This window comes from Rhopilema esculentum, chromosome 16, assembly GCF_057945365.1.
Source record: "Rhopilema esculentum isolate cy_ngs chromosome 16, ASM5794536v1, whole genome shotgun sequence".
Classification (NCBI taxonomy): domain Eukaryota; kingdom Metazoa; phylum Cnidaria; class Scyphozoa; order Rhizostomeae; family Rhizostomatidae; genus Rhopilema; species Rhopilema esculentum.
Window position 1 is genome coordinate 2,310,165 of NC_142830.1, and position 25,302 is coordinate 2,335,466.

Sequence of the window (25,302 nt, forward strand, 5' to 3'; positions counted from 1 at the left end):
CTACTATAGCAATTCAGTATTCGAAGCTCTGCTTGTTATATGCCTTTCAAAAGAATGCATCCATACTCATCATTATTAATAAGATATTACCATACTGCTTCGAAAAACTCACCGGGCTCCTTTCAGAAGTGAAAAATTCAGGGTGGTCATATTTTTATGGTTTATTTTTGCCAGAACTAAGCATTGTTTGTTTCAGTGAGCTTGAAGCTCATTACTCACTGGAAATCATTACAGCCCTTTCATTTCATGGCATTTAATGACAAGCCAGTTTGGATAATGTCTAGTGAACTAGGTTTTGCAGTCTTAGCAGCTCTCTATTTGATAAGCATAGGGGGAGCTCGTAGAATTTTCAAAGGTGCATGCGGTAGTGATGCGGCGTTTTATCGTATTGCAAGCGACCATATACTCGATGAAGTGCCAATTGCAAAGAACGTCACAAAAGATTTGGTAGAATGCATCAACTTATGCGTCAGCGTTGCAAAATGTGTGGCAATGAACACGCATCAACGCAGTGATAATAAAATCGACTGCCATTTGCTTAAAGACGATCACATGTCAAAACCAAAAAAGATGATAGCGAAGAAAGGATGGAATTTCTATGACACAGGAAGCAAGGAAATATCGCGCACGGTATGAAATTAGTAGCCTATATTCCCCTTTAGAATCCTCTTTCTACAGCAGAATAAGGTCACTTTGTTGTGATTTTATTACGAAGCACTAGTACAACGAAATGTTAACGATACAAGATTGGAGCAAGTGGAGTTTATAAGGTAAAATTCCGGAGAAAATGCCCTATCACAAATACATTTAGAAGGCAGAGGATTGGAGATTAAATAAAAATAGATTCTGGGATGCTTCTCTCTTAAATTTGCTTCCCTATGAGCAATTTAAGAACTTTTTAGAATGTTTTTTTCTTCTTAAACCTTAGGGGCTGTTATTTTTCAAAGATTAAAGTTTTTAATGCAAATAATGTTTAAATTTATTTGCCGGTAACTGTTTTGGTTACATACTTCAAATAAATGCTAAAACTCAGGTAAAGAGAGTAGCCTTTAGTTTCTGCTATGTTTTTATCAAAGGTTGGTTCCCGATGTGCAAGTTTTACGACCAATCCCTGCCCAAGCCACTGTACTTGCGTGGATACCTGTGAAAGCTACGAGTGTCAGTGTTACGGTCCAGGTAATGACATTTAACAGTGGCGTAGCCAGGAAGCTTTGGTTGCATTCCCAACAACGTCATACTTTTGATATTTTAGCAATGTTAATGCTGGTATCACACCCAGCTAGTTCTCAGTTCTATGTTATGTAATTCTAATGGATGTTGTGATGTGATTAAAATGACCTGGTCCAAGTGTTTTCTTATATTGCTTCAGGGCATCCTCTATCACCTTTTCGGTATCAATTTCTTTCTTTCACTTGCTTTATATAATTTCTTTTAGGCTCTCTTTATTTCTACGTCTTCTGATCGGTTGCTGATGGTCTCTTTATATCCTAAGTTTCTATCACGCGTTGTTTCTCCACTCTTTGACATTGTCCAACATTCACTATTACCATTACATTGACTGTTATTCTAATTTGTTGACTTTATCTTTTTCTTTTTATCTCTGTTACAGTTTGTCATTTCGCATTCATTTTTCATTTCTGCATTCATCACTGGCTCTCTATGGAGTACATTTTCATTTTTCCTTGCACTCAAAGATTTCTTCTCTTTGAATCCGTTTTCAAATCTTTCCTTTGCTGTTATTTGTCCATTTCATCAATCCATCTATCCATCCATTTCATCTTTTTTCTCGTCACATACATTTGTTCCTATTTCTTCCAAATATAATAAAATTTGGTGATGACAAAGATAGTCTATTCAAGGGTGCTTGAACAAACGACGCGCTTGAACAAACTCTATAAATTATATATATATGGCTTGGAGTTGACGAAAACAAGCCTGTCGGCTATATCACGCTCTACGTGCAAACGTATTGAGCACTGTGTTACGGAAATATCAACAGACAAAGTTCTATATTATATATATGTACACAGTAAAGATCAGTTACAGCTGCATGAACAACATCAAGCAAGTCATTGACAGTCACAACAAACACGTCCTAAACACACACGACATCACCACCACTCTGGAAAACACCAATATCACCAAAACATACAACTGCCGACAAAGAACACATGTCCACTCAATGGAAACTGCCTACAATCATCCGTCATTTACCAAGCCACCGTCACACGCAGAGAGAACAACACTACAGAAACATACGTAGGTAGGACTTACAGAAAACGAAATCAAGACAAGATACAGATATCACATAATTCAAGCAAAAGATGCAACCTTTGCCTTAAAGGCATTGAGTCATGATAAATAGACTGGGTATACCCTAAGTGCCAAAATCCGCTGAGTCATGATTTCCATGACTGCGATGCTATTGGTTGACCTTGAACTGGTCACATGAACTCACCTTGTACTGATTAACATAACAGTTTCCATCAATAGCAAGTTGTCGACAACGGATGCCAATATCACATGAAATAGCAGCGATCACGCCGAAACCAAATGACCCCCTATAGAGAAAGCCTATTTACCAGGACTCTATGCCTTTAAAGAAAAGACCCTCATCATCTGCCACCCTGAATTATCGACACTCAACATACGCAACGAACTCGTATCTTCTTGCCGCCATAGAAACAAAACATTATTATGTAACACCTAAACCTTTTTATGTACCGCCTCTAATTCACCTTTTGTATAGCCTCACACATTATGTAACACCTTCTGTACCGACTTATGTATTTATACGAGGAATATTTCAGTGTATCAACATCTCCTGAAGAGTGAGCTATTCACGAAACAGTCTTGTAGAGATAAAACATTTTATTTTCTCCAACTCTATGCTATATATATTTATATAGGTATGTATTTACTCGCTATTTTGTGCAAAGAACAGAACGGTTTTTAGTTGCTACTCTAATTTCTCGCTTGATGATGCTGTTGCCTGATAATGCTCGATGATGATGCCCAGAGTACTCTACCTATACGCCATTGAGCACTTTGAGACAGACCGGTAAAGAGTAAATTTTTATCATATATATATATATATATATAGTTGATATATGCGTAAATATAAATAAGTTTGTGGCAAATGCTGAAATAAATTGCAAAAAAGCACATACTCTTAAATTGGAGTGAAAATTATATAGAGGTTGCTGGTTGATATAGGAAAATTGTGCTGTTTTTGTCTTTGTCACATTAAGAGCCAATGTCGGTAAAATTTAATCTTTATTACATACAGAGATATTTCCATCATGCAGAGAAGCCTTGTTGTCATTTCCAGAAAGTAGCATTTTCCACTGGATAAGACTGGAAGGAATGAAATCGGCAGTGTACGTTAGATGTGAAAAAGGCAAGGATGGTTTTTTTCGAGCCTCTTTTGACCATGACAATGAAGGAAGGAAATACGTGTCTGGCTATGCAACTCAAGCATCATACTACCGAAATCTCGGCTACACACTGAACAAGTTAGAAGATGTAATAGAATTTGTTAACGCAGCAGCAAGTTGCAGACAGCACACTAAACTTGAGTGCTACGGAATGAAGGTAAAACTGTCCAAACCATTCTTCAATGGATGTTTGAGAAAAAGTATTTTCGATAAAATCTTAGCTTTGTCGAAACCTTTTCAGCTTCGCCTCTCAAAATGTTAGCTCCCACTGTGCCCCTGAGCAATTCCACTACAAATAATGAAGCCGGACAGGTTATAATCTTCTTCAAATATAGTAATCGAAGAAATCGTCAATAAAGCTCTGCAATGTGATCTAAGTTTTATGCAGCAGAATCCAGCATACTTTGCATCTCTTGAAGTGACTCGAATTCTCAATGCTTCCAATTAAAATGAAAAGCCAGAAAATCTAAACAAGCATGTTTGCAAATTTCACACCTTCAAGATAGAAAATTATCAAAAATTGATTTTTGTAACGTAGTTAAATGTAAGTTTTGAAAAACAACTTAAAATGAAGTCAAAGAAAACGATGAAATAGGGAAATAGGTTAAGCGAAAAAATTGCAGGGATTTTAATCTGTGTTGATGTGATCAATTAATAGTTTAGGATATAGTCATGTTGTCAGATGAAGCAAACTTAAGATATACTTTGCACAGAGGTGGCGCCAGAAATCTTCCGACAGAGGGGTTGGAGCTTCCGACAGGGGGGCTAAATTGACTAAAATAAGCAGTTTTCGTACGTTATTTTGTCAAATTTGCTCCGAGAATAACCTAAAATTTCCTCCGATGGGGGGGGGCTAGATGCTTCCGACGGAGGGGCTGTAGCCCCCCTAGCCCTCCCCTGGCGCCACCACTGACTTTGCAGGCAGTTGTTTCAAAAATTTTAAGTGTGCAACCCAATTCAATATTAGTGCCCTGTTTGAGAAGTCTGATTTGAAAAGAATCATTATTATGCTATATTGTTATTATTTAGAACAACCTTTTGCTGATTTTATCTATATGTGATCAATAACAATAGGTCACCAGATCATTTCATTAAACACCATTAATTTTTTTCCTTCATATTCCTAGCTTTTCAATGGAGACTGGGGCTATCTTAGAGGTCGCAATGGCCAGAAACTCAGTTACTTTGGAGGCGGCCCATCTGGTGGCACTGGTTGTGCATGTGGGACAACAGGCACATGCAGAGATAATACATACAAATGCAACTGCGATGCCAACCTTGCAACTATGTTGACGGACTCTGGTGACATCATTGATAAAAACGTTCTTCCATTAACAATGATCTACTTGGGTAATTCAATTGCAGGAAGCTACGGTTATTACACCATCGGAAAGCTGGAATGCATAGGTAAACCAGTAAACATTTTCTCCATGTAACCATTGGTTTCTTTTGCTCCTTTGAAGTTTCCATCATATGTTGAAGAAATGTATACGTTTTTACTTCGTTTGAAGATTTTCTTTGGGTTAACTTGTTAAACAATTGTTTTTTTTTCGTACAGAACCATTTCCATCCTGTAGAGAAGCCTTGCAAGAATACCCAAACAGTGGACACTTTCACTGGATTAAATATCCACATTCAATAAAAGCTGTTTACGTGAAGTGCCAAAAGGACAGTGATGGTAGTATATGGGCCAACTTTGACCATGATGCTGAAACAAGAACGTTTGTGACTGGTTATGAAACGGCATATTCGTACAAGAAATCAATCAATTACGCTCACAATGATATGAATAGTATCAAGGCTTTCATTGATGCTTCTTCCACATGTAAGCAGTACACCAGGTACGAATGCGTAAATACAGCATTTATATCTCTTAATAATGGTGCTCTTATTGGACGTGATGGGAAAAAACTCGCTTACTTTGGAGGAGGCCCGGCTTCAGATGTAGGATGTAACTGTGGATTTACAGGGACTTGCGTTAATCCGAAACTCAAATGCAACTGCGATAGCAACAGCGCAACTTCAACAGAAGACAAAGGGTTTGTTACAAAGAGAGCAGACCTTCCCATAACAGCTATTTGGCTTGGTGATTCTGGTACTAGTTCACTTGAGTATGGCTATCATACAATCGGAAAGCTGCAATGCAGCGGTAACAAATTATGGTTTTATAGCCAGAACCTTTTTCGTTTTGCTAAATTCTATATGCTCTGACTTAAATTGTTGTACACTCAGATCTGGTAAAGAATTTTTATGAAATCAACTTTCATTTAGAATGCAAATTTCTTTCATTTTTCCATAACATTGGAATAATAATTAAAAGTTGGCTTATTTGAAGAGGGCTCCATATTGTACATGACTAGGTACCAGCTCTAGTCACTAATACATTCAAGAATGAGGCAGTGATGTTGGTGGCATCGTATCGTACCCCATAAATCCCAAAATAGCGAATGGTGACATGTCTTAGATGGCTTATATTGTTCCACGTCTATGAACATATACCGAACAGAAATTTTTCTTTTTAAACTCGGACAAAAAGTTTGCTTTTTTAAAAACATCGATAAGTTTTGTTCCACCAAACGATTGCTTGATTATAGTTTTCAAAAAGTTTTCAGTTTCGATCTTCTAGAACTTATTCTTTGAAAATCATTCTCCTCCATTTTCCGACAAGCAAATTGTTTTAGAAAAATTCCTTTTTAGATACTTTTACAAGCTGTTACTATGCACTGAGAATCTTCCCAGAAAGAGAGTATTTCTGGATACTTCGAAGTCCAATGACAGAAGCTGTTCATGTCAAATGTGTAAAGAAGAGTGATGGAACCGAGTGGACTGAGATTGATGTTGAAACCGGAGCAAACGATCTCATAACTGGCGTAGCTAATTGCCATGGTTTTCAGAAACAGATTGACTATGGTGTTAACAAAGCAGCAACTATTGCCTCTTTAATTGATAAAGCCGCTAGTTGCAAGCAATACACTAAGTTGAGCTGCCAGGACAGCAAGTTTTTGTCCCATAGCTGTGGACACCTTAAAGGACGCGACAAGAGGAATCTACTCTATTTTGGAGGAGGACCCTTTAATGGATTTGGCTGTGCTTGTGGATACAATATGTCATGTTTAAATAGTGCACACCGCTGCAACTGTGACGCGGGTATCAAGGACAACGTTGTATACGACCAAGGGTACGTCGAGGCGAAGGGCGATTTACCGTTGACGGAGATAAGCCTCGGTGGTGTAGGAAGTGCTGGCCAGTTCATAGAATACGATATTGGCAAGATAGAGTGCACGGGTAAGAAGTTGGCTTGCTGTAACTTTTCTTCCTTGTCATTCTGGCCAAGTAGCTGGATGGTAGATTTTGAGTTGCAAGTTGCGAGTGTCTATCTTTAGGTGCGAGTTGCAGGGTGGGAGTGGCAAGTTGCGATTTGGGAGTTGCATGTTGCGAGTTGTGAGTTGCGTGTTGGGAGTTTCAGGGTGCAAGTTGTATGTTGTGAGTTGCACTCATACATATGAACTTGGAGCTGTCTTGTGCGTGCTCGTTAGCTGCCCAGGGGCCTCTCGTGGCTTTTGGCAGGTCTACAAACCGCCAAAACATTGAGAGTTCGGTTATTTCATAGGACAACAGAACACTCTCCAAAACCAATGCCCCAACTGCTAAGCATCGGTATTCGAGTTGATCGAACTTTTTTAATATACATTTGCATTGTTGAATAGCAGACATTCTATGTGCCTATTAGTGCTGTTAATGACTTTCAGTACTAAGGTAGAGTAAATAGTTATTCCGGAAGGTACAGATGAAATGAGTGTAGCCTGTCAACTGAAAGCGCAGAGGCTCATACCAACTCTTATCATATTGTTTCTTTTCCAAATTTTAAAGTCTAGTTGAAATAGGTCGCACATACATGACTGATAAAAAGGAGCTTGCTTTGATTGCGTCGATTGTCCTTATTATTTGTTGCAGCCTTATTATAGGGTCGGATCTAAAAGGCATCTCATTTTTCCAAAAATTGTTTGAATACATCAAGTCAAGGACGCACTACTTAATACTTCCTTTTTTCTCGTTGCCTTCACCAGGGTAATATAATCTAAAAACTACAAAAATTCAACAAGACAAGAACAGCAATGGCACGAGTCGCTGGATCTAATTCTCTCATCGAGTTGACCCTATTTCACTTTATTTCAATCTTCTGTGTTTGCTTTTTTCTTCGCCAAAAATTAAGAAAAAAAATATTCATTTTTAGACGTATTCAGCTCATGCACAGAGGCACTGCTGATGTTTCCAAGTGAAGTTAATTTCTTCATTAAACCTGAGACATCGTCGGCACCAGTACGTGTTCAATGCAAAGTGATTGATTCTGTTGTTTGGGCAATATTCAAACACGACAATGAAGCAAAAAAGTATGTCAAAGGATACAACACTGCATTGTCTTATAAACAGAACCTGAGATACTACAATGGAATGCCAAGTATCATAGGCTTTGTCAATTCATCATTCCAGTGCAAGCAGCATGTAAGAGTTGACTGTCATGGAACTTCGATAATCTACGAGGGTAACCAATATTTGGCACTTTTTGACAGGAAAGGTATGTAAACGCATTTCTTTTGGTATGCCGTATGTCACAGTTACATACAAGTTGATTTGCGGTTATAAGCAACCGTTCTTGTAGATGGGATCCTGCTTTAACGCAAAAAGTTAATGAACTAGATATTTTAGCACCTTTTCATTCTTAAATTTGCGAAGGTGTAGCAAAATTGACAAGCCTATTGACTATATTCCAATTTGTCTCCATGTCTAGCTTTAATCTTGATAAGGTTCTGTGAATTACAATTTATCTCTTCGCTTTATTAAGGTCAACGGCTGGACCATTTTCCTGGGGGAGCAGAAGGGACTTTTGGCTGTTCTTGTGGAAAAACAGGGACATGCGTGAGCAGAGATAAAAAGTGTAATTGTGATATAAATACAGAAGTGTTAAACCACGACGAAGGCTACGAAACAAACAAGCAGCTTTTACCACTAACTGCAATTGCAATGGGTGATACAGATGGGAGCAACGAATATGCTTATCACACAATCGGAAGTCTCCAGTGTAGTGGTAGGTTGGATTTATTTCTGTGCATCAAGCAGTAACGATACATCAGTATTAACCTCAAGATTTTTCGGTTTTTACTTAAACTCTTACCAACATTCTAAATTACTTAACAAAGTTCTGTCATTCTTTCACTTAGAAACATTCCCATCGTGTACCAAGGCATTCGAAGCATTTCCGTCTGTCACGAAGCAGTATTTTTCAATCAGAAAGGGTAGCATGTCTTCACCTGTTTTTGTTGAATGCGAGAAGAAGTCAGATGGAACAGTGTGGGCCTACTTTAGTCATGACAGTGAATTCAAAAAATATATCTCAGGATACGAGACCTGCTTGTCATATGAGCATGCACTCGTGTATAAGCTTAACAAAATTGCAGATATCGTTGGGTTTGTAAGTGCTTCAGCATCTTGCCGACAGTTCACCCGTGTTGACTGTAGAGGCACAACATTTTTAAATGGATTAGGCACAATCTGTGGCCGACTTTTGGGGCGAGATGGCAAGGCTTTACGGTATTTTGGCGGTGGGCCGCACGACGGCTCCGGTTGCGCTTGCGGAATCACAAACAGCTGCCTAGCAAGCACAAAAAAATGCAACTGCGATGCTAATTCTGATACTTTGACGTTTGACGAAGGCTACGTAACTTTCAAAGACGATCTGCCAATAACAAAGATACAGTGGGGAGACACTGGAGCATCTTCCGAGTATGCCTTTCATACGATTGGGAAGCTTGAATGCCAAGAAGCGAGTGCATAAATACCAACATATGCACGCAAATGCACTGTACCTGTTATTCAAATATTTTGATTATCATCAAATACGGTTTGATGCTATGAAACAACTAAGTACTGCAGAGCATGTTGCAGACTGAGGGGGGCTAAAACATTGTTGGGGGCTAATCATGCCAAAAGCCAAAGCATGTCGGGGGCTAAGCATGCGATTTTTTTAAAGTTGCAAGTAAATTTTGGAAATTGTTGGGGAGGATCGAAAACCCCCGCTTCTGTGATCCGTTGAAACAACTTCAATCCTGTAATAATTTACACTGATTTGCCTAGAACTGTATCAGAAGTGTCCAACGAGGCACTTTTTAACCTCTTACCGTACCATGTTTCTATGGTATGCATATCCTCTGGTCTTCACCACAAAGTACAGCAAGGTAGAATGCAGTAGAGTTTCCTGACAAGACCTTTTAAGGTATGAAGACACGAACGACGAGACTCTCTTAACATACCCTACCCTTGCTGCAGCCCTCATTTTGCGGTCTCATTTTCACCGCGGTTCGGAAGCTATAGTACAAATATCTCTCCCTCCCCCCCCCCCCCTTTCTCTTCCAAATTAAATTTCCGCATTAATTCACTTTACCTATAAAGCACATATATAGTACGATTTTGAAATCGACGCACACTGCATTTAATAGTTTCAAATAAAGTTACAATAACAAAATTTGACTACGGCCTTGATAAGCTAACCCGAAAATTAATATAAATAGACATAAAAACATTAACACTGAAGTCACAAAGTTTTTCACACAAACTAGAGCTTTTGTTAAGTGTGAATTGGAAAATGTTTCCATGCTAAAAACCATTCTAATTATCACACAACAAGGTTCACGTTTTTACTTGCTTTTTTTGCATTGTTGTCATTTAAAGCATAAACAACCACAAAAGTATGGATCTGTATATAAAACGAGTCAATGATAAATAATTTGCTTAAGGCTGTTCTTGTATTGAATTGAATTTCGGTGCTGCATCTTGTCTTACATATAATTCGTCCAATAGTGTTTGAAAGTAATGACATGATTAAACAGTAGCCACAGATACGATAAAATGATCGAATAACTGAACCTCATTTACTTAACATATTAAGCCGCTTTCTTTTGGACTTTGTTCAAAACTTTAGGAACTTATCAAAGTTTACATCTGTCAATTAACATATCTAAGCATATTGATAATAATTCCCCTTACATTCCTAGCATTATAACTGTGTTACTATTGTGATTATATTCCTAGCATTAAACGTAAAATCTCATCTTCTCTGAAGTATCGTAATCAACTCTATTTAGGAATCAATTTGTGAATCATCAGTTTGATGATTCAATGATTCGACACTCCCCGATTGACATTTTATCGAAAACTTTACTCTTTGAATAATTTTGACAATTCCTTGACCATGAACCCTGTACTTGAAAACTTTTAACACCAAAACCTTTGCTAAGGAACCATTTTTGTCTGCATTAACTATTTCAATTTTGTTGTTCAACAATTTCACTAGATGATCTATAATGGTTTACCATAGTTTTCATAAAGAGACAAATGAGTTGAATACCAAAGTTCCCACTGTACATATGTATATATTAATATATACATTATGTATATATTATATATGTAAGTATATATCAATATGTATCTAGGCTTTTATAATAATTTGTTATTATAAATTATTCTAATTTATAATAATTTATAATGTTATAATAAATTAATCATGTTGCACCATGTATCACAAGTAGCTATATATATCCATAAAGCTAAATAGCATCAGATTCTGGTAAAAATCTCAGTAACTAAGTATGCTTTTCGTGAAAAAAGTGTTTACGATGTTATGAAACCCCTAAGAAACCTTTAGAATCGATAATCTGATTTGTGTTGCTGCTACATCAATTTGAATGTCGTGTAAATATTATCGCAATGTACTGATGTACTTGACTTGGATCATGTTATATTAAGATTTTCCATCTTTGAGAATAATAATGGTTACACTTTATGATGATTGCAGTTTTAATAATGCCTGACAAAGTTGAAATATTTTACTCTCAGTCAGTTGTTTCTAAGAAAATGGTCAATTAAATCTGATCGACAGACAGAAGAAAAAACAAAAGGCGAAACATTTCTGGCTTTTACAATGAAAAATGAATTATTAACTTCACAGATTTATTTTTTCTTTCTGAGAGACATGGATATTATAGCAAGTTTAACATTGAAATCAAAACTGTAATTCCCACATAAATTTTTTTCATGATTTCTAATTTCCAAAGGTATTGTCCTTTCGTTATCAGTGTTAAAAGAAACCTCCTTAAATTTTGATATCCATGAAAACGAAATAGCTAAACTTTGCAAGGCAAAATCGACGAAGATATTTTCTATGCGATTCTGTAACACTATTATTTTGAAGATCGTCCATTTTGTTTTTCCTGATTTACAATATTTCAATAGAGATGATGGTCATAGATTTTGTTTAAGGCTGGCGTTGTCGTAATACCAATTAATCATAGCAATATATTAAAGAAAAGAACAAAGGGCGTCACAAAAAGTTTAATTACAACTATTTAAAATAATGTTATAACTAAACACAGAGGAAACTTGATGTAACGACCCCCCCCCCCCCCCCCCCCCTTCCCCATCACCCTCTCATCTGATATAACAATACCCTCTCATCTGATATAACAATCTCTGGTTTTACAGTTAGAAAGCTCTGGTTTAACGTGCTCTGGGTTCAACAGTCTCCAGTCCTAATTTACATTCCTGGTTTTCTTTAAAGTTCGTCATATCGGTATTCCATTATTCAATGAAGTGTCATCTTGTACAGGCATACAGGTGTACAAACTTGTATAGTTTGATCTAGTATAGTTCTTTGCTTGTGATGTATTTGTCATATTTTAAGAATATTCTCCTTCCACTGTTACAATGATTCATTGCATGGAACATATGAATAATTTAGTATTTATAAACTATAAGCATAAGCTTTAAACTGTATCAATTATCAACAAGCTGTATCAATTAATTTTTAAAGTAAATTCCTTATAAATTTTTAATAGCACAAATTTGTCACAGTTGTCTTTAGTTTTTATAATTCTGCTAAATTCTCCAGAAATTCGGGACTTGCTAGTTTTAGAAAATTTAGAAGGATAACCTCATGATAACCAAAAATCAGTTCAAAATATTTTGATTGAATCATCATGATCATTGATATCGCAAAAATCATCTATTTCACGCATCAAAGTGCAAGACAATAAAATGAGGGTATTATAAAAGCAACTCATCAGCCAAAGACCCACGATTGACATTTCAGGGTGGTATATGTTGCTTTATCAATCTAGATATTTTTAGTTAGAGCTTTGCAAAAGAAGATCCAATACAGCATTGCTGGTATTGAAGTCAATAAACAACCGCATCATAAACAGGTATTTTCAATTCTTCCATATTTAATGGAAATACTTGAGGATATCTTGTGTTGTGGGTAAAATCTCATCACAGGGACTCGTTATATTTAGTCTTTTGAGTAAGATTTTCAATAACCAAGTTGATTTTATGCAATGCCTTTCTCTGTTTCGCTTCGTTTACGGTTGCGTCAAGGAGTTTTTGTTTCACTTCATTCAATACGATATCCGCTTTTTGCTGTATGATATTATCATCACCATCCTTGTAAGATTTCCTTGACAGCTCTAACAATTCATAAATTTCCTTTAAATCAATTGAAACTTCTTCCATGTCTTGTAGAATCTTTGTTACACCAAATAGTATTTCAATGAATGATGTCAGCATTTTCGGAAATTCGTCGAGAAAACACTTACAGTCTTTTGCCAGTGAAAATATGTTTCCCATGCTCATATCCTACATGGAGGAAGAAAACTCGAAAGAATTTACTCCAAAATGATAAATTACATATTCTTAATATTGAATGTAGTAAACTAGCCTTGCTTATTCTGCACAGTGCCGAACAATTAGAAACAAAGAAGGAGCAATTGATCAACAAATACAATAGCTTGACAACAATAGACGCCAATGGCCACCTGCGCAGAGGCCACCAGCGCAGAAGCGCCTGGAGATTTGAACAGGAATTTGCAACTTTAAACATATTTTATCTCACTTTCTTTTTGCATGGATTCCATCGCACAAATTGAATCTCAAACCTAATGCAAACTTCTTTCTACCACCTGCGTGTTGGTGTATTCAAAAAGAACAAATTGCTGAAAAATACTTGCGTAAACAACATGATGGGGCTTTAACTCGGGGGGGGGGGGTATCTTAACATGTTTGAAGGTACGGGGACTTATCATTACTTAGGAGTACCTATTTCTGAAAAGTGCGGAATTATGGCTGTCAGTTTTTGAAATATGTGCGGAACTATAGGCACCATTTGAACAAAAATGCAGAATTATGGGTATCATTTTGGGAAAATATTGCAAAATTACTGGGATTTACAGATGAAATATATGTAATATTGAGATTGTGGGTAAAGGATATGCGAAAATTGTTCGATGATTATTTTGTGCTTTAAGAATGTTATTTGCTTTGCGGAATTATGGGTATAGTTTTCATCATGTTTGCGGAATTATGGGTCACATTTTTCAGACATGTGCGGAATTATGGGTCCAAATTTTTAACCAAAATGGCCAAAATTAGGCTCAGTAACCCACCCGAGGGCTTTGATGACTTCACGTTTCGCGGTGGTTTTACGGGGGTCCAGGGGGAGTTACAGCCAAAAACCCCGCACTTATTGTAGCCAGAAGGAGCCTTACCACCAAGAAAAAATTAAAGATTTTATTGGCTCAAGTTTTTATGCAGTAATTTGCAGGATATGGGAAACAATTTTTTTCAATGAAAAGTCAAAGAAAAATAGAATGTGACGAAGTTCTGGAATTTTGTCTAGGGCTTTCCTTTCCATTCCCTCTAAAACAGGTTTTTGCCTTAATGATGCACAAATCTTAAAAGCAGTTGATAAGCCCGAAAAGCAAAAGGTTTTCAGCCAAAACCTAAAAGATCTAGCGTGGTTGTTTTATACATCATTCACACTGCAAGTTAGGTTTATGATAAATAATTAGTATGTCACTATTTGTTGTCCCTAAGACGACCAAAAATGATTACCTTTTAAAGCAACATAATGTGTCACAAAAGTCAGTATGTTTGAAAATCTTTAGCAGGTATTGGTGCTGTTGCTAAACACCGTGGTGGCATTCAGGGTGGCTTTTCATTTTCAATTGATTTGTCATCGATCTACATAATTAATTTTGGATACTTTTTGATAAACATCAGCTTAATCAGGATTGTTGCAGATTCTTTTGCCCGTCATTTGCCAAGAGACAAATTTTGACAATGTCTGATCAATTCTGCTTCATAATCCTTGTAATACTCAAGCTAATAGCCTTAGCGAGATGTCGCCGAGTCTTCCAGGGCACATGCGGTAGCGAGGCAACTTTTTACCGCATTGCAAATGATCATATACTCGATGAAGAACCAATTGCAAAAAACGTCACCAGTGATTTGGTAGAATGTATGGACTTGTGCGTCAACGTTGCAAAATGTGTAGCAATGAACACACATAAACGCACTGATAGTAAGATCGACTGCCATTTGCTGAAAAACGATCATATGTCTATGCCAAGGAAGGTAACTGCAAAGAATGGTTGGAATCTTTATGATACAGGAAGTAAAGAAATATCGAGAAAGGTATTATTTTACAGCTTTTTACCTGTTTGTCAATGTTTCATCTTGAATCAATTCATTAGAAGACTTTTTATCTTTTGTAAGCACATCCGTAGGTTTGCTATCTTGCACAGTACTCTAAAATATACTGCCAAGACTACTGCTTTTTTTAGGTTGGCAGCCGATGCTTGAATCTGGAAAGTAATCCGTGTCCCGCTCATTGCACGTGTGTAGATACCTGCGAGAACTACCGATGTGACTGCTATGGACCAGGTACTTTCCTTTTCATCTTATGTATGTAAAGAAAAAACATAAGAGCTAATAGACAATAACTGAAAAGCAATTGATATAAAACGTGCCAACTTCATATCTATAGATTGGCAGCCAATTATGATGAACAAGCCTATACTTCAAATCCAGAACTTGATATTGTAGTCCTTTGCTATTTCCTATAATGTGTTTATGCTCGTTAATTCCTTTTTCATTTACAGTTCCCTAAACTTTTCACTCTGCAACTCTTTTGAAGAAGGATCAATATCCCCAATCTCGCGTCGGTCTTGTTCTTCAAAGCTCACTTCGAAACTCTTTAGGGGTTATGTTGAGCAAGGATAGACTTACTTCATGAGTCTCTATTTCTCTTTTGCCTCACATTACTGAAGCACTGTTGTAGTGTCCGTAAAGTAGAGCAGCAGCAATACAGAGGCCCAATGAGTACGTCTAGTGCAAGTGCTTCCAGAAACAAACAGCTCAGCAAATGTTGAGAATTCAACCTTGGACTTTAAAAAGTCAGCTATCCTACGATTCTTCCATAAAAGTGCCCCTTTTTTCATAAAATAACCTCTTTCATTAAAGCCTATATAGGATACTTTTTCTTGCAAATTGCGATAAAAAAACAAATGCGTGCCATAAGTTGAGGAAAGATAGTTTTCAAGACTCTGTTGTCTGTTTTATATTTGAAAATTCTCTTGTCTTTTGCTTAGCACTTAATGTTAATCACGCTTTCCATTTTATGCTATCATGAAGACTTGCGTTTCAAGAGTGAATGCTTATCAGGAGCTGCTGTAATGATTATAATTATTCTCAATGTCAGGGGTGGTTCCGTTCTGAAATATTCTTGCTCTGTATTCAAAATTAGATGGAATCAATTCACACAAGCTATTTATTCATGGATATGACTGTTTTTTTTCACAGAAATTTTCAAAACATGCAGGGATGCATTGAAAGTATCTCCTGGCAGCAATGCTTTTCACTGGATAATGCTAGATGGATTGGCAACGGCTGTCTACGCACAATGCGTCAAGAACAGCGATCTGACATACTCCGCACTCATTGATCATGACAGCGAGGCTAGAACGAAGGTCAAGGGATATGAAGCGGCCGGCTCTTACATTAGGAAAATCAATTATCCCATCAATACACTGACAGACATTATTGCATTTGTGGATGCGCTTGGCTCTTGCAGACAATTTACAAAGCTTGAATGTGTAGACATGATTTTGGAACGCCATGCTTGGGCTGTTAGCCGCAACGGTACAAGACTTGACTACTTTGGAGGCGGCCCTGCTGGTGGAGTCGGTTGCGCCTGCGGGATTACTGGCACTTGCTCCCTCAGTTCTAAAAAGTGCAATTGTGATGAAAATACTTCTTCGAAGCACCTTACAGATGAAGGATATTTCAGTGATTATACCATACTTCCTTTGACAAAAATAAGGCTCGGAGATACAGGCGGTACGGGAGAGGTTGGTTATCATACGATTGGAAAGTTGGAGTGTTTCGGTTAGTTTTTGTCGTTCATTTTGTTCTCGATGTCTTCGGGTTCTTTTTATACGTATTTTTAATGTCAAGGTAACACAAAAATCTTGAAAATTTGATATACTTTAGAAAGCAGAAAATCAGTTTTCCTTGAAAAACTTTACAATGCATTTAAATCCAGGATTTCAAATGAAGGATTTCAAACACCTCCATACTAAGGACCTATATCTAGATTCTTCATAGGCTCGACATTTGTAGAGTTGAATTGTTGTGAACGTTTGGAAACCTTCAGAAAACCCTTTTCAAAAAAAATGTTGCCACTGAATCGACTCAATATTTCTTTCCTTCTTGGTTTTTTTCGAGCATTGCCCATAGCTTTTGAACACCCCTTGTATCAATGCAAGCCCCGTGACGTGACATGTACCTAAGCGTCTTTATCGCTCTTTGGATTTCGGTGCTCGACAAATGTTGCATAAAAATAGCTGTTTCTTGCTTAAAGGATGTTTCTTGAAGAATGTTTGAAAACTTTTCACTGAAAACTTTACTGAGCATATTCTACAATGTTGAACGTTGTCGATTGAAATGTTACGCACGTTTGAGAAAGGCCTTCGACAATGACAAAACAAAATTTGCAAGAAAGTTGGGTATGACCATTTGGGAAAACACGCCTTTGAAACAGTGCTAGAAAGAGTTTATAATCTGTTTCAGTCAAAAAACTGATTGAGTTTATTTGGCAGGCACAAGTGAATTCAAAGTTGCAACCAGGAGCAGTTGCAACATTTAAAAGCGGAATAAGAAATTCACATTGTTTCGTATTATCCACGCCAAAAACAGCTAGTCGTACAATCTTCAATGTTGCTCTTCATAAAAATATACCTTCAGTTCTCTTTTAGTTGGACCAATCTTTCTGACGAGTAGCAGAAGTTATAAGCAATAATATGCCTAATTTCTTATTCTGCTGCCAAATGACATCGACTTATCTCGTTTCAGATACTTTTAAGTCGTGTTCTGAAGCCATCCAGGAGTATCCGGAGGGTGGACCACGATACTGGATAAAGGCGAACGGAGCGGGTCCAGCTTCATATGTGACATGTAACGCTTAGAGCAATTGGATTATACTTTGTATAACATGAACGATCTTGAGTGATGTCTGCAGTTGGAAAACATATTCATTGCACTTTTAAAGATAATATGAAGTAGCATAAAACAAGCACCTATTGTTGAACTTCTCTCCACATTTGATTCGTTTTCTTTTAATTCATCGTTTGACGAAAGGCTATTTCTTGATAGTTTTATTACTAAATACAGAAATTTCATTAGTTTTATTTGCATTATATGTTAATGTCATTTACGGCTCTGCACAGCATATTTGGATATTAAGATAGTTTATAAGTTATTCGATTGAAATCGGACATATTTTCAGATATTGCCTGTTGTTCGCTCTTGATTTATCATTTGGAATTCTATATTCAATATGTCATTGGATTCAATATTTCATTGTACTAATAGGACGCCAAAAGTTGTTCTGAAAGGAAATTAAATGTCCTCTAGCAATGTCCTCTTTGGTGCTCCCCATGGCTCGGTCCTTGGCACTGTACTTTTTAGACATGATCCAACCATTAACCTTTTTGCAAGTGACTGTGCGCTTTATTGTACGATTAAGTCGAAAAGTGAACACGATCAATCAATATTGCTATTGATCTCTTTACTGGAAAGTGAAGCTCAACGTCTGTCTGCAACGCAAAATACGTCATGCAGAATAAATATATTTGATTCTGAAAGCCATTCGAGATGTTCAGTTTGTCAAAATACCATAGTATTTATATCTTCTTAGTAATAAACCTGTTCAAGGGAGTCAACACTAGAGTATCTTGTATTTCCGCATATAAGGTATCTTTGGACAGTCTAGTCCCACGTACTACGGAACTTAACAGCAGAGTATAAGTGGTCCAAAGAAATTCTGTTTGCTTTGTAATGGATAACTTTTTCCAGAAAATTTTGACTATGTTTTTCAATCAGCCCATTTAGAGCTAAAAAAGTCTAACACCGAAAAATCGCCACAATTTTGTTTATAATAAATTCTGTCAAGTTATCTTTTTTCTTTGACAGAATACTTATTTTGATTGATTTTTAGACCAGATGGTGTAACAGTGCCTTTTTGACTAGCGTTCCTTTTGTCTCTGTAGGTAGAATTTAGGCCAGAATTATTTTGAGGTCAAATTTAGGCCAGAACCATTTTCCTTGATGCAAGTTTCTCCAATTGTCATAAAATTCAAGATTTCTCAAAAAGTGGGTTTTTAATTTTTACATAAGATAAGTAGATTATTTTCGGTATCAATTTCTTAATTCGTTCAATTTTTCTGCAAGATCTAAGTTATTGAGCGGTATGGCAAGCCCTGTAAATTTTCAAGCTTCTTCTATTTACTGTTTTCTTTTAGATGAAAGTATCCATATTTCAAGAATTTTGAAGGACAATTGACTTCAAACCCCAATTTTTTTATTTGATTCTCTTATTATGAAAAGAAAAAGTTATCGTTTTCTTACAAGGCCGTTGGAACGAGATTTAGCCCTCATATCAAAATGCAGAAATGATTGAATTCTTTTGTATTTTCAAATAGTATCGACCGCTGCAAAATAACGAAAATTGAGTTTCACAATTTCTGACAAGAATTCTTTCAATTTTTTCCAGCCTCGATACCCTTAAGAAATGTTTGTTTTTTGAGCATGAAAAGATAAATGAAAGTTTTCTTATTTTTCAAACCTAGTATGGTTATGGGGTAATATCAGCCACCCCTCAAATCGAAACCAGGTTTCATAAGAAGCTATATATGTTAGCCATTTGTTAAACAAGCAAAGCAGGCAACAGCTAAAAAAGGAGAACAAATTATTGGAGTTGTGTCTAAGCTAAATTCTAATTTTTTTTAAATATTGGTTGATACTAACCTGAATATTCTTTTAAACAAAAGTCTTGTAAAAAAGTTTATCATGATATAAGTAATTGGAAAATGTTCTCATAAAAAAGAATATCTTTGCACACACTTTCGTTATGATAAATTTGGAGAAACCTAATTTATGTTGCAGTTTTCATAACTGCTAATTTTCTCACTGTTAATCAAGAATAGACTAAATGTCTTGGTCGGAAATTTTTGACATTGCTATGAGCCTAATGACGGAGGCCATTATGAGATTTTATGTCCCAAGTCATTATATTGATAATTTTCCAATCTGTTGCGATATTGTTTAGAGACCAAATACTGCCTTAAATTAGCCGAGACAGAATATTATCAATTCATTGAATGAAAAGACCAAATTTTCTGCGAAAACCATGGAACTAAAGTCCCTTATTGCCATTCATAAAGCAGCCATTTGATAAGATCCTGTGAGTTTGCCATTTGTATAAGGCAATACAACTGTTTTGCTTATTTTGCTGTTATATACAGAAAACTGTAAGACTCTAATGCTTTTCCGAAATTGAAGTATCTTTTAGTCACATTTTGGGGATACATAGGCCGATAATTAAAAAAAGGACTGTCCACATCTGAACAAGTTTAAGTTCCAATGAAACGCCATAGTTCTTTTATCGAAGGTGTCCCAATACTTTTTGACGTAATTGTACATAATATTACATTTTGCAAGGCCAGAAATGGTCATCTTGGCTCTCCGATACCTAAATGTGTTCTTGCGAATAAATTTGTATATTTTATGTATTTAACAAGCCGTGTTTAAAATCTTTATACAAATGACTTTCAACTATCAACCATATGGTTCACAACTAAAGTCTGGCGTCTCATGACTTCTAAAAATGGTCAAAATTCTGATGACCATGTTGCTTATAATTCTGTGTCATCAACACTCGTATTCGTACCGTGCAATAGAGTTCTAAAGTGTGACCGTCACCAAAAACCTATTTTTAGAATTTCTGAATTTTAACCACATAACATAAAAGATCATCATGAAATATTTCCAAATATGCAAAATTAGTCAAGTGTGTCCAAAATCAGTTGAAATATTGCCAATGAAAGATTTGAAGTTTGCAAACGAATCACTGTTATTTTCGCTCTGTTCATAAAGTTTTGAACAGAGTCCAAAAATACAGAGGTTTGATGGGGGAAAAGCCAATACACATGTGGTCATATCTCAGCCAATTCGTAACACATTTGACTGATTTTGCATATTTAGAGGTATTTCATGATGCTCTTTCAGGCTATGGGATCCAAAATAAAAAATTCTAAAAACAGATTCTTGTGACGCCATCACTTTAGAACTCTATACTTTCGCTCACCCGATGAAGCTTTTTGGCACAGTTCTGGTTTATTTTGCAGAAGTTGCCTATTTTTTAGAAGCCAACTGATCTATCTTTAGAGACAAAATATTGATTTCAACATATCACAAGAAAGCTGTGGTATTAATACCTTGCTGTGTATTATACGTTTCCAACATTAATAGATCTTCACAGTAAAGATTTAATAACCTGTTTATCTTCTGAGGCAGACACCATGGTAACCGACCTCGTATCCACATTGCAGCTTGTAGGCCTAGATTTTGTCTGCTTCCAGGTAAACACATCGAAATAACGATATTGCCAAGACTGATTTTGACGCAAATTGGAAGCGTTAGCAAACAAGATGGCTGCTACTGACTCGGTGACTCTTGTGAGTTTGTCTTTGCAGTACAATCGAATGCTATTTTATTTGATAAAGATTTAATAGACATAAGATAATTGTGTAGCACACGCGTCAGCGTTCTTTGTAAAATATTTTTTTCTGAAGAGTGTATGCTGCTGCCAGACAGGGTGTAGTATTGATAAAAAGAGTCTCTATTTCTAACAAACGCTATCGAGGAAATTTGATACAAAACATAATTGTTTACTCTTATAAAATTTTAGTGAAAAGCACAAACTTGGTCATGAGACAAAATATTCGATTTTACCCGTCCATCATATAACAAGAGCAGTTACTTGAAATTCCTATTAAATTCATGAACAATTCTAATAAAACCGCTCAAAAGCTGGCGGACATGTCACAAAATATAATACTCCATGGGAGCCTATGTCAGAAAATTTCTTTTGATGTTGTGTGAAAAAATATGGTAGGGAAAAATAATTATTAGAGGATGATCTTGAAAAAATGATGCTGTGATGGGTTTATTTCAAAAATTTGTGCACAATATGTTTGTAGTTAGTTCCTTTATTTAGCTTCATACTAGCCATAGCTGTTTCAAGGAAGTAGAGTTATCAAAATTAAGTAACTTTAGATTGCTAAAGGTGGGTTTTGATTTGCAAAATCAGTAACTAAGAAAGTATAGGGTAAGGTTAGTTAAGAAGCCTTATTGTTAAAGGTGGCATTTCAAGAATGAGGGGCAAGTTTAGAAGGAAAGGGCACCTCTTTGAGCTGCAAATAGGGACTCTATATCTGAAAACTAGAAGGGATGTGCCCTCCTGGTCCCCTGGCTTTTAAGTAAATGTAAGAAAGTCTTGCTTAACTTTTGCTTTGAGTGTTTCCAGGGTTGTTTTTCTAGCATATCTGCAATTTAGCAGTCTGTTTAGTCCCCTGGATTCAAAAAATAAATGATAAAGCTTTGTGACATAGCTTTTAGAACAAAATGTCATATACTTTGTAGAATTCAGATACCTTTCAGTACTTTAACATTGAGTTATGTTTTATGTGTAATTTCAAATGTAATTTGTCACTAGTTGTCATCCAAAGTAGTCAGTATAATTTTGTTATCGAAGAGGTACCAAAAACTTTTTACCAAACATACTATGCTACTTCTATGATGCAATTACCTAGATAAGAGAAGTATTATCTTCTTGTATTATCTATATTTAAGTCAAATCATTTGCTTTTCATGTTGCTTATTTCTTTTCATTTAATCTGAAGGCATAATGGTTTTCTATGTTGCACAAGATATATATGTTGATAATGTACAGTGTAATCCCGTTGTAACATTGGTTAACATACTTTTGGATACAACATACTGGTGTATTTGGTCCCGGAAAAGTTCCTTACTTTACGTTATGAAAGTACCCCGCTTATAACATGCTTATTTAAAACATACTTTCAGTTATAGCATACTTCTTTGTCAACCTATATAAACAAATTCCATCAGACACAACATACTTTGTTTCTTTTTATTAAAAATCCATCGTGTTGCAAATTTTACAAAATCCTTTGTGATTGTTTGACATTTTTTTATTGTTTCTTGGTCTTTTCAAATGCTATGACCATCCAAGTTCCACAACGAATTTTTAGAGTTGTTGCATTTGTCTAATGCCAAAAATGTCTAATGATCAACAACGGATAACAAACAATATTCAGAAACACTTTACAGACTTTTCTAAAATGTAGCCTATAAAAATTTAGTTGAAAAAGTATGGTTTTTAAAAATTTACATTGTTTACAACTTGGTTTAAGTCAATTTTTGCCTCCCCTGGTTACAACAAACTACGGATGTACCCAAGATAAGTCTGCCTTTACCAAGTCATATCATTTCCCTGCCTCTTTTGAAGGTTTTAACAAAATGGGAACAGCTGTACAGCATATTTGTACTAATGGCTGAATTTGAAGAAAATAAAATGAAGCATCTAAGTTCTTATTAATCCTGGTCTTCTGTCCAGAAGAACAGTATTGTTTAAGCCGTGTCAGATGAAAAGTACTCAATAGTATGCTATGTTTTTGTTTTCTTGATATACTATATTCAAAGAGCTGTAAATGCAAGCTGTTCTTCAATTACCTTGTTTAACATTATTCAGGACTGGTGTGCTTTTTTGCAGGCCAAAATTAACTACTGTTGCAGAGAAGGGTATTATCGACAACTACAAAATATTTGTCTTGAGTCTTTGCAAAAGTATGGACATGATCCTGTTCTCATTTTCTGGAAAGCGTTTGGAATTCTGATGGAAGGTATACAAGCTAATAATTAATTTTCTGTGGATTTTTTGCAAGGAACTGCCTTATCACTTGTTATGAGTCAATTGTAAATAACAAAGATTTTTATCTTCTTTTTATTTTTGTAGAACAGATATCTGAAGCAATATCAGAATTTGACGGAATCAAAGATAAACGTGATGTCATACTTTGTTCATGCATGGCTTTGATTATTGCACACAAGAGAACAAAAATGGTGGATAAAGAAACTGTAAAACAGCTGGAATCAAAGCTGAAGGCTGAAAGAACATCCTGTGGGGAGACTGCATTATATTTTGCTGGAATGTTCTTGTTTCACAGTGGAAAACCTGATAAAGCAAGGGAGTATATTGACAGGATGTTGAAGATGTCTCCCCAGTCAAAAGAGGTAAGACACTTTGACTTTTTAAGACTGTTTGTGCTTTTATATTGGTTGGTACTTTTTATGCTTGGTACTGCCTGTTCCTAAAGGATTCTCTGAAATCAGGTAACTCTTTAATTATGCTGAAATTACAAACAAGCTATTTATATCATATTAATCATGGAATTAAAGGCAGTGTGTCACACTGTCCATTAGTTATTTTTGTTGAATTTCAAGAGTCCTTGAAATTAGAAAAGCATGAAAAATTAGCAACAGCAAGTAAGAGACATTCTTTGTAATGAAAAGAAAACTCACTCCAGCCAAGATCTCTTCAAAAACAGTTCCTTATTAATAAAACAGTCAAAAAATACCCTAAACTTTGAAAAAAGCTATCAGAGTTGACTTTGCTAGGTGATAGCCAACTTTGGAGGAGAATAATGATGAACCACAAATAGTTTTGGTGTTTTCTGACAAACTTGTCAGACTAATAAAGGCGCACCTGATGAGCCTAATACCTGATGAGGATAATACTATGATGATGATATCAAAGTAAGATATATAACAATAAACTTCTATTATTTAAATAATCTAGAAAAGAATCATTTGGTTCTTTCATGAATATCTGTAGCTTTAAGCAAAAATTAGTTTATTATCAAAGATAAACTTTTCATTGCCAGGGCCTCATGCTACGTGGCTGGATAGATCTGAAGTCATCAAGAGAGCAGTACACCAAGAAAGCTATCAAATTCTTTGATGAAGTGCTAAACAGGTTTCACACTAGCTATTTTACATGCTAAAATGACAATATTGCACCTGGTAACACTAGGAAAAACTCTCTGCACAGTAGCATAGCTTCTACTGTGTCCCATAGACAAGGATGCTCAAATGAAGGGACTAAGTGGTAGAGTGCTCCCTACAACCCTATCATATATCAAAAAGGTTGCTAAATTTTATCCTAGTTATTGGAGATTTTTAAAGCCTGGTTTCCGTATAGCTTTTATGCATCTGCAACACACGGATGCATTGCCTATGATTCTCTTCAGCCTGGTTTCCATTTAACTTTTAACCCATGCCTTCTAGGGAACCTTTTGACAACAAACCGTGCCTAATGTGTAGGCATGTTGATTGATAATGGTTTTGTTTGGCTAGTGTGGGGCTTTTGTTCACACAGAGCCGCCAACATGTCTGCGATGCATGTTTGCATTAAAATTTTCAGTCATTGCCGACATCGCAGACAGAAAAAAGTTGAACTAGATTCAACTTTTGCAGGGCATCACCGAAACACCGCTGACAACCTTGTGGGAGTGTTTCCATTACACTTTCACTCGTTGGTGACCTGTCGGCAATGCAT

The 25,302-nt window shown here is 36.1% G+C and overlaps 3 protein-coding genes across 3 annotated transcripts in view; all 3 read left to right on the forward strand.

The window, feature by feature from the left end:
• Positions 1–129: 129 nt before the first annotated feature.
• On the forward strand, positions 130–10,999 carry LOC148958210 (uncharacterized). The gene is made up of 9 exons (XM_065197985.2): positions 130–630; positions 1,077–1,176; positions 3,290–3,594; positions 4,565–4,844; positions 4,996–5,586; positions 6,135–6,722; positions 7,672–8,013; positions 8,281–8,523; positions 8,657–10,999. Exons 1-9 carry the CDS (start codon positions 247–249, stop codon positions 9,268–9,270), a joined length of 3,447 nt encoding a protein of 1,148 aa, XP_065054057.2. The 5' UTR covers positions 130–246; the 3' UTR covers positions 9,271–10,999.
• A 2,502-nt stretch (positions 11,000–13,501) lies between these two features.
• Positions 13,502–20,088, forward strand: LOC135682900 (neurexin-4). Its single transcript, XM_065197989.2, has 4 exons — positions 13,502–14,957; positions 15,107–15,206; positions 16,125–16,709; positions 17,676–20,088. Exons 1-4 carry the CDS (start codon positions 14,604–14,606, stop codon positions 17,786–17,788), a joined length of 1,152 nt encoding a protein of 383 aa, XP_065054061.2. The 5' UTR covers positions 13,502–14,603; the 3' UTR covers positions 17,789–20,088.
• A 1,097-nt stretch (positions 20,089–21,185) lies between these two features.
• The window catches only part of LOC135682898 (tetratricopeptide repeat protein 21B), a 34,332-nt gene continuing 30,215 nt past the window's right edge, over positions 21,186–25,302 (forward strand). Inside the window, exons 1-4 of the mRNA XM_065197983.2 lie at positions 21,186–21,337; positions 23,458–23,587; positions 23,701–23,978; positions 24,629–24,720. Of these exons, the coding sequence (XP_065054055.2) occupies positions 21,311–21,337; positions 23,458–23,587; positions 23,701–23,978; positions 24,629–24,720 (527 nt within the window). The 5' untranslated portion in view covers positions 21,186–21,310. The remainder of the gene's footprint in view (positions 21,338–23,457; positions 23,588–23,700; positions 23,979–24,628; positions 24,721–25,302) is intronic.

What these genes read in the sequence shown, in the direction of transcription:
- LOC148958210 (XM_065197985.2), top strand. Translation starts at nt 247, where the DNA reads ATGGCATTTAATGACAAGCCAGTTTGGATAATGTCTAGTGAACTAGGT. An exon ending in GCAAGGAAATATCGCGCACG is followed by an intron (nt 631 to 1,076) that starts GTATGAAATTAG and finishes TTTTTATCAAAG; the next exon opens with GTTGGTTCCCGATGTGCAAG. An exon ending in TGGCAAGATAGAGTGCACGG is followed by an intron (nt 6,723 to 7,671) that starts GTAAGAAGTTGG and finishes ATTCATTTTTAG; the next exon opens with ACGTATTCAGCTCATGCACA.
- LOC135682900 (XM_065197989.2), top strand. Translation starts at nt 14,604, where the DNA reads ATGTCTGATCAATTCTGCTTCATAATCCTTGTAATACTCAAGCTAATA. An exon ending in GTAAAGAAATATCGAGAAAG is followed by an intron (nt 14,958 to 15,106) that starts GTATTATTTTAC and finishes TGCTTTTTTTAG; the next exon opens with GTTGGCAGCCGATGCTTGAA. An exon ending in ATGTGACTGCTATGGACCAG is followed by an intron (nt 15,207 to 16,124) that starts GTACTTTCCTTT and finishes TTTTTTTCACAG; the next exon opens with AAATTTTCAAAACATGCAGG.